Source organism: Etheostoma spectabile, chromosome 5, assembly GCF_008692095.1.
Source record: "Etheostoma spectabile isolate EspeVRDwgs_2016 chromosome 5, UIUC_Espe_1.0, whole genome shotgun sequence".
NCBI lineage: Eukaryota > Metazoa > Chordata > Actinopteri > Perciformes > Percidae > Etheostoma > Etheostoma spectabile.
In genome coordinates, this window is record NC_045737.1 from 24,875,342 (window position 1) to 24,885,229 (window position 9,888).

At 37.0% G+C, this 9,888-nt stretch overlaps 1 protein-coding gene across 1 annotated transcript; it reads right to left on the reverse strand.

The window, feature by feature from the left end:
- Positions 1-1,882: 1,882 nt before the first annotated feature.
- On the reverse strand, positions 1,883-9,472 carry LOC116689967 (serine/threonine-protein phosphatase 6 catalytic subunit). The gene is made up of 7 exons (XM_032516712.1): positions 9,274-9,472; positions 7,343-7,438; positions 6,754-6,819; positions 6,497-6,638; positions 6,297-6,376; positions 4,358-4,567; positions 1,883-2,756 (listed from the first exon to the last, which is right to left on the reverse strand). Exons 1-7 carry the CDS (start codon positions 9,346-9,348, stop codon positions 2,508-2,510), a joined length of 918 nt encoding a protein of 305 aa, XP_032372603.1. The 5' UTR covers positions 9,349-9,472; the 3' UTR covers positions 1,883-2,507.
- Positions 9,473-9,888: the final 416 nt, after the last annotated feature.

A 9,888-nucleotide genomic window follows, 5' to 3' on the forward strand; every position in this document is an offset into this window, starting at 1 on the left:
TGCGGTTGTGTCTTTGACTCTATTCTATTATTCAGTGGTGCACAGTGGTTTATGGGATTAGTAGTTTCTTCGCTTGGAAATGAAAATACGTACACAGTCTTGTACCTTTGACTTTTTGGGATTTTCTGTTTGTTTTTTCACTCTAAATGATCTGTTGTATGCTTTTGAGTTACGTTGGCGCTGGTTAGCCTAAGGAATGGTCTAAAACTCTTTATATACGGATTTTTCCAGAAGTTTATGGAAGAAATTAATGGGAAATTTTCTTCCGGAACCTAAAGTCTCTCGGAGAAGGGGCGGGACTAGACCATTGGCTACATCTTTTTTTTAGCTGATTATGTTTGTTTCTATTTATTAGTATATATCAAACAACAAATATATATTTCCCTGAGAAATGATCCATGCTGCAATGGCTTGGACAAACAAAATCGCTGCCTCTCCCTGCCCAAAGTAACTGTATTTATAGTGTCCTTGTACGTAAACCTGATAATGTGTAACTCTGGACAGTATGGAAGACTCCATTTTATTTAGTTTATGCAAAACTCTTTCCAGTGAACTGAAAGGTGAAACCGTTTTTGTAATAATAGTTTCCATTTTACTTGATGTCAAATGCAATGTACTGTATGTATTGTAAAAAGCATAATAAGCTGCAGCTTCAGCTTACACCTTGTTTGGACTGCAGAAATTATTTTTATTTTTTATGTATATTGTGTATGTATATTTACAGTTTATTGCCTAATTGTCTCTATTATTGATTGCAGACCAAAATTAATTTCAATATAACACATACTGAAAATTGAAACTGCATGTTTTTATGATTATGATTTTTAATTTTGAAACCCATCAATGCCTGTGCTCTAACAGAATAATAAAGTGCCCCTTAACAACCTTCTGGTCATCCAAAATACCCCCATGGCTAAGTGCCACTCTAATGTGACCTGACAGCAAAATGGACCCAAACATACCCTTAGAAGCCCAGATAGAGTGCACACACCTCTGCCTCCGAGGGCATTTAAAACCACTTTAAAATGAGACAGGTTAGCTGCACTCTATTTAAGTCTTTGTCTGATTGTACTTGTTAAATGCCAATATTAATTTCCTCCTAAACAATAAGTGTTCTTACACTCAAAACCTCACCTTAACCACAATTGAAATATAACCTACTCAGAGTCAAGTGACATGATCTGAATACCATTCCATCTGCAATACCATAATAGTTTTTTTCCATGAATGGGCTTCTTTTTAAACAGTTATTTACTACCCAATGATTTAAGTTATTGATTATGATGAAGCATGGTGTTGTGCCCCGTAACCCTGGTTATGATGTTTAACATTTTACAATTTCTGGTTTCTTTATTTAAAAAGAATATAGTAAGACACAGAAAAAGGATCATTACAATAACTGATTCTAAATGTGGCAATCAGATAATCTTTAAAGTGCTCATATTATGCTAATTTACAAGTTCACCATTTTATTTAGAGGTTATATCAGAACAGGTTTACATGGTTTCATTTTCAAAAAACACCATCTTTTGTTGTACTGCACACTGCTGCAGCTCCTCTTTTCACCCTGTGTGTTGAGCTCTTTGTTTTAGCTACAGAGTGAGGCATCACACTTCTATTCCATCTTTGTTGGGAGTCGCACATGTGCAGTACCTAGGTCAGGACTACTAGCCAGTCAGAAGCAGAGTATGAGGGCGTGCCATGCTAGCAGCTAGGCGAGCATTATAATGTGTTACAAAGTGACGCACGTTTGTCACAGAAGTAAAGGCTGGATTACAAAAGAGCTGTTTGGAGCAGTTAGTGAACGTGTTTTCTGTTGGAGATGGTAAGTCCCTTTGGGGGGGACTTTGGGCTTTTTCACATCTGTAAATCTATAACAAAAAGCAGAATATGAGCACTTTAAAATGTACCACAGGCTTAATACAGAAATCTCTAACAAATAGATATAGAACATTTTTTTAACACATCAACTCTAAGGTTTACATGTTTATTAATAAGATCACATGATAACAATAAATCTATAACTCCATTGAAATTTGTTGGAATAGATATGTCTGTGTGCAGTGCTTTATTATCTAACATACAGCTCTAATGCATTACCATAACAAAATGAAATCAAACATTGTATATGACACTGCACCTGCAATTTGCTCAGCAGAATGAATTTCTATGGTAAAATAAAATTGAGATTTATAAATATGAACATCTTACAAGGGTCAATTGACTTTTGTCATTTTAATTCTTCCTCTATAACATTTCAACGACACATCAATTCCGCTAGGGCCAACTTCTGTTGCTGCCTTATCTCAGTGTGATTTAAGCTGCAGAATAATGGCATTAAATGCCAGAGTGGGAATAATAATTGACAGTTGGCACTAAGAAATGCACTGTAAATACTCAAAATGTACAATACAAAATTCATACGGATACACAAGTGCTGATGGCACTGTCCCAGTCGACATCTGTGCACCGAACAAACGGCTGCGCTGTTGTTGTTTTTTATGTGCTTACAGAAAATAGGGTGTTGTTGTTCGCGGTGGAATGACTCTTTCAGAATCAGGCACTGCTCGGAAGAGCTTTGGCTCTCTTGTGTTAGCGTCTTTGAAGACCATAATGGAGGCGATGTTGCCGCAGCGATAGCAGTAGTTAGGAGCCGACCACACCGTGACCAGCTTCTCGTCAAACATGAACTTGTAGCCTTCATGAACAAGTTGATGTGCCCTGCAGATCAGCTTCAGGTTGTTGATGTGGACAAACTGCAGTTTTTTTGGAACACAGAGAGAGACAAAAGACAGGCAGAAAGAGAAAAATGTTAGAAGAAAAAAAAAAAAAACACAAACAATGTGAAAGCAAATTAGGGCAGCACAATATGAGGAAAATATGACATATGCGATAACGTTGTTGGAAATGGCAATAACAATATTACTTGCGATAAACAAACAGCTATTAAAGTGTTCTTAGTACTGCTGCTTTCAGTATTCTGCTACAATACAACAAATTGCTTAATGTAAATCCAATGAAAGGAAATCATTTCCAACATTGTTTTATTGAACAAATAACAAATTTAATTCAATGTAAAAGGCAGCACTTAAAATAGAATGACAGTTATGAAGTGAGCAACACTGTACAAATACACTCTGTATTTTGAGAACTTTAATACCCATAGATACATCAGTAAATAAATGCTGTGTTCATGTCACATTCACTGGATTTGTCATTAATTAAGGGGAATTATGTATTGATGAATTTAAAATGACAAACAAAATACAGCAATTATTACTTGTAATAGAAGTAGCTATTATTACACTGGACTGCCAACACTACTTAATCTGCCTCCATGTTTGCTACCAGATGGGCAAAGTCCTCTATGACTTTCTGGTATGTATGGAGTCTAGGAAACAATCCTTACATTTCACTCAAATCAGAAGAAAATACAATAGTCTTTATTGTCATTGTACATGTACAACAAAATAGGATGTAGTCCTTTCAGTGCAAAGCCTCAGCAAAAGTGCAAAACAGGTAAACAAATTAATATAAAAGAGCTTCTAAAAGTCAAAAATAAAATGGTGAGGGAAAACGGTTTCGTTTCCTATACATTCTTCACAATAAAAGTCCCAGTTATTTTTATTTAAAAGCTTTTATTGTGAAGCCACAAAATACTTCATAAGCCAACATGAAAACATAAAATAAAGCGGTTATAATATAAACTAAACTTCAAACCAGAGACTTAAGTTAGAAACAACAAACATACTGAGAGCTGTGTCTTTCTCTCCTGCACAGGTCCTGGTGCGCGTCAGACATCCTTGTGTCGAACACAGACAGACTGTACGCAGCGTTCATGTTAGTCACCACACGTTTCTAATGTCTGATTAATGTGAGTAAGCGCGCATTGCACACAGTGTGTGTGTTTATTGCATATAGAGAAAGGAAGTGAGATCCAATCACATTTGGAGACTGGTTCTATTGCCAGGCGGGAACATGCGTATCTAGAGCTGTCCACTCGTGATTGGATCACTCGGGGCAGGTCAGTGGGCAAGAAGGAGAATAGCCATGACCCACTATCAATATCAATTTAATGTTGATTATAATACCAGAAGAAAATACACACTATATTGATATAAATGGATTAGATTGAAATTGATTTTTTCTTCATCGTTATTTCTAAGTCTTTACTTCCCAGATATCTTGAGTAATGTATCTGCCTAGTTTACACTCTTTGACCAACAGGTGGTGTTGTGAGCAAATGAGAAATGAACCCTATTGCCAACCAATTTGCTGAAAAGCTTCAATGCTTCATAGCGCTTTATCTCACCATCACTAGTACTCATATATCTCTGTAAAAGGAAAAGCAACCTACCTCATTTGTGACCTTTGCACCAAAGAGCCAGCCAGCTCCTCTGGGGCTGATGGCCCAAGTGTCCACGTCCTCAGGGTCTGACCACACCAGATCACAAAATGCTCCTTTGTGGGGGATCTCCTGGTTCCGCTCAATGGTTCGAATTTGATCAAGGGTTTTTATGTCTGGGGACAGGCCTCCGTGGACACACAGGATCTGCTCGTCCATCAGCTGTTCAAAAATCAAACACAAAATAGAAGAGTTAGGGCATCATACATATAATATCAATGTGTCTGACAGTTGGCCAGTTTACAGACCACACAAGCCTAATGTATGAGATAAAATAAAACACCACTGGATTGTTGCTACGGTTTGTAAGACAGTAACTAAGTATGTGTAGAGTTTTCAAGTTTAAAATGACAAACGTGGTTTGACATGCAAAAATAAAATTGGCTACTTCTAAGCAGTAGTTTCTTGAAGAAGCATCTGGGGTTTTGAACACACTGCTTAAATACTTTGAAATTACTCATGAGGTAAGAGATATGGACGGACATATAGTCTATATCCACGCCGTTCCACTTCTGGGATTGCTCCGTTGCCGACAGAAACTCTGCCGGATGTCACTCATTTAGGCCGGATATCCGTTGCCTTTGTGCGTTGGTATGTTCCTTTGTGTCTGCATTTTGAACTCTGGTTTGATTTATGAGGACTGTGGTTAACAGCTCGTCAGATCTCTGCAAGGTAAATCCAGACAGCTAGCTAGACTATCTGTCCAATCTGAGTTTTCTTTTGCACGCCTAAAACAACTTTTGAACGTACACGCTCCACCAAAATAAGTTCCTTCCTGGTTTGCAGAGGTGCCGTTTCTCCTTATCGAGCTTTGCGTTGCCCATGATGATTGTGGTTGGTTTAAAGAAATACCAATAAGCCAGAGCATGTTTTTCTCCCATCCCAGAACAAACACAACAATAATAATTTGGAAAACTGTGATCAGTTTACATAGCTGAAAATTAAGTTTATAATTATTATAATGTGAAATTAATTAATTTCATATGTGGTTGATGATAACAGTTTGATACAGTTGAAAATTGGCCAACTGGCTAACATTGGCACATTTCCAGAAATGTTGATTATTGTGCAATGTCCTTACATAAAGAAAGAAATGAAATCCATTTTTCGAATGTATATAAAATGATGTGGCATGGTTCTGGGATGATTCTTTAGAATATTATTACTGCTTTACCTTGCCATCCCTCTCTCTCTCTCCCTTTCCTTCTCTCCCTCCAGTCTCAAGTCTCCAAAATTGAAAAGGTTCTTCTTCTGTATACTCAGGCTCATGAAGGTTTCTTCACCTATATTCCACAGGGAATGGCATTTCCTTGTTGCTGCCATTCACTCATTTTTGTTTAAAGTGCTGAAAGTATGACCTACACAGCTGATCAGTGGCTAATACAATGAGTGGCACAGTAACGGTTCTGTGTGGGAAGAAGTTCTACGGTTGAGCAAATGTAGTGCCAAAGGAAAGAATCAGACAACCATACTTCACTAAGTGAACCCAAGTCATGTCCATCCTGTCCTTATACAATGCATGACAGATTTATCTACACTATCAGTGCCACAAAATGTATGCTTTTATATAATACTTAATCTAAAAACGATATTAGTCTCTGTAAAAACAGTACTGGGGAAATGATGGCCAAGCAGTAGCTAGAGACTTCATTGCATTATGTGATGCAGCTTTTAAGACCAGGGAAAGAAATATAATCTGTATCATAACATCACAATAACTTAAAGCTGCTGCTCGACTGTAGTTTGGCTGCTCACTTCTGGGAAATAACTAAAAATGAGCTTAATTCAAGGCTTTCAAAGCATGACGGACTATCATTTATCATCCTCATCTTTTCTTGTTGTTGAAATAACAACTAAAAAACACAAAGCCCAATTCCACTGCAATACTTACAGCTGCAACTGTTAACATATCAAACACTTTGGTGCAATAACGCCAGGCATTTGCATTCCCATACTTGGTCTGGCACTCATCTGTAAGACATAAAAATGCTCATTTATTTCAAACAAAAAAAGTGGGATTATTGTTATATATTATAGAGATAAGTTAGTAGTTTGCTGGCCAGAAAACATCAGCCATAAAACAAACCTCACCGTAAAAGCCATAAACTTGGGTGATCTGTCTGCTCTCGTGGTTCCCACGTAGAAGTGTGATGCGGTCGGGCCATTTGGCTTTCAGCACCAGCAGGTAGGTGAAGGTCTCCAAACTGTAATATCCTCGGTCAACAAAGTCGCCCTGCAGATGACGGAGGTTTATTAATAACACACAAAAAGAAGAATGCATTAAAACATATGACTCTCAAGTTCAAACTACATACATGTTTGTATACTGTTTCAATACTGGTACAAACCATAAATATGTAATTTGTGTCCGGGACCTGGCCGCCAGTTCGGAAGAGTTCACAAAGATCGTAAAACTAAGGCACAAAGAGATACAAATTAAGTGGAGGCATTAGTTCAGTTTCAATTTAATTTTCAGTTTTACTTTATTAGTCATATGAAGTTCAACACAGGGTCAACATTACATTTTACCTACACTAGCGCTGCACAACATGAGAAAAATATGCTATATGCGATATGCAATAACGTTGTTTAATATTACTATAAGAATATTGCTTGTGATAAATAAACAGCTAATACTATTTACTCTGTTCTGCATTTCTGCTGCTTTCAGTATTCTACTAAAATACAACACATTGCTTGTGGAATTCAAAGCAAATGAAAGAAAATAATTTCCAACATTCTTTTGATGAACAAATTGAACATAAAAAGAAAAAACAATATATAACCGTGCAGCCCTAATGTGTACAACAGATCAATATTAAAAAGGCATGTAGAGATGTAGACATGTAAACATGCTATATCAGCTGCAGGCTATGCTCAGCAATATTTGGATAAACAAAGGGTTTGCTCATTCTCCTTTGAATCCCGGGCTGTTACCTGTCCATGTATGTCACCACAAACTGTCACAGGAGTGGAAACGGGCTGAACGTTGGACTCCTCCAGCAGAAGGTCACACACATAGTCACATAACCTCTGTATAGATGACAACATAACACAGGAATAAGCGATAACTTGGGTTCAGTCATCATTCATTGGTATTCAATGCTTTTAACTTTTATGACAGGAGTATGTGACATTTTCCCCCAAACTCCTATGGGATTTAGGGAAAAGCCTCTGAAACACTGTTTACTACTTTGTTATCCCGTGACACCTAGACCAATAAGATTATTTTAAGGTAGCAGCTCTATTATTGGGTATTATTTTAACAATTGTTTCACGGCAGCTTCATTTGTATTGCACATTTCAGCAACAGGGTAATTCAAAGTGCTTCACATAAAAAACTATTTATAAAAAAAAAAAAGCAGTAAGCATGATGAGTCAGCGTACAGTAAAGGCAATGAGTCTGTGTTACCTTACTTTCATAGAAATTAGAATGTATAGAAATCTATACATTTACTTTATTTCTGAAAGATTTGATAAAAGTTTATATTATGCTGAAGTCAATGAAACCTCAATTAACAAAACCGGTTAAAAAATAATATGAGTATTTAAAAAAAAATCCCCAAGGAGAGTCTGACACAACCTGACTCCAAAATTCCTCCATGCAGGAAAAAGCCTGTTATTATTATTATGTCAGGTAAACCTGTTCAATGACAATGAAATTAAAATATGCAATAACAAATATTGTTGGCATTGAATGCTGTTCAGATACTGGTATGGAATGACTTTGACCAACAGCCAGCCCCTTAGTAACAGTGAAAGAGCTTTGTATGGATTCATATTTGACTACTCAAAAAATGAGGGTGTACACACATTGGGTGTTCAGTTCAGGAATCATTTCTCTTGTATACATAACCCTCCAATTGTAGGAAACCAACAGCAATTGGACCGATAAAAAGAAAAAACGTTTTTAAACGTCATCATAATTCTGACTGGTCAGTAGGTTTACTCTCACTGACAGCCTAGAAACATCAAACTGGCTGAACTGTGGGTACACTTGCATCTACCTGTGTAACTATGTCATTATAATCCAGCCACTTAGAGTAAATGTGGTGCTACATTTACTGTAACATTGGCTGTTTTGTTACAACATTGCCTACTATCAAATGCTGTCTCTTGGAAAAAATAAAACGCAATGCCAAAGTGAATTTAAACCCTGACCTAATGAGATAACGGTTCAATGCTGACGAACAAGACTTCGCATCTTGATTTAGGAGTTTCCAGCAATAATTGGATGTATCGGCGTAAAGCAGTAGATTATTCCCAAATCTTTCCGAGCTAACGTTGCTTCTTTTACGGTGCACTGTGAGCTCAGGAATGCAATACGACTTTATTAATTGACACTAACGCTACTGCCCTCAAGACACAGCTATGGAATGTGTCATATATGTCTATGACCTTGCGGTCTACCATGTATGTCTCAGTCTTTCAATACATGAGAGAACGCCTGTCTGGGATAAGTTAGTGTTAAACGCACGGATACATTTTCAGTCCAGACTGGTTATAAACATAGCTAGACATTTAAAACAACCCACTGTCATTCCACCATCATGACAGTCAGCATCATTTGCTAGGCCACTATATTTGGTCACTTAACTTGCTCATGGCAAAACGTACGAACAGGTCACTCTTACTCCTGCTTCGATAACATTGCATAGGACATAGTTATTGTATTTAACTATTGTAGCTAAGATGAACAGTTTCTTTTAAGGGGTTTGACTTCCTGCCCAACAGATGAAGTCAGCAGGCTAACGTTATGAGCTAGCTAGCTAACGTTAGCTAACAGTTAATGACGCTGTTACAGCCTACCATAAAAGGCTCGCGTGTCTTAACAACAATCAAAAACATTTATATGAAGTCACATTTACCTTGAGGTCATTTTCTGGGAGGTATTTACACTGTTTTGCAATCTCTGCGTATTTATCCAGATCTAGAGGCGCCATAGTGCTCAGCTACAGCCAGTCTTCATGCGCAACTTCCTGCAACAACTGAGCGAGTTCCCTACATGTTGTTTACCCTCTACTGCCATCTATCTTCTGTGTTAACCACAGACATTTTAGATTACCATACAGTCTAAACGAACCAATAGAAAATGGCAATTTATAATTTTAATTTATGACTATGGAAAACCTAAGTTGCAGCTTCGAAAATTAAAGCCTCAAATAGAATAAAGATACAAAGCTATTCCCTTTTCTTCCTCAATTATAGTTGTATGTATTTTGAGGAAGTATTATTTGTATTATTATTCCTGCTGAAAATATTACTGAGTCAAGTCAGTTATTATTATAATCCTTAGAGTTCTTATGATGTTCTTAGTGAGCAACTATAACACTTTTGGAAAATAATACAGGTTATGTACACTACCGTTCAAAAGTTTGGGGTCACATTGAAATGTCCTTATTTTTGAAGGAAAAAAGCACTGTTACTTTTCAATGAAGATAACTTTAAACTAGTCTTAACTTGAAGAAAAACTCTAACATTGC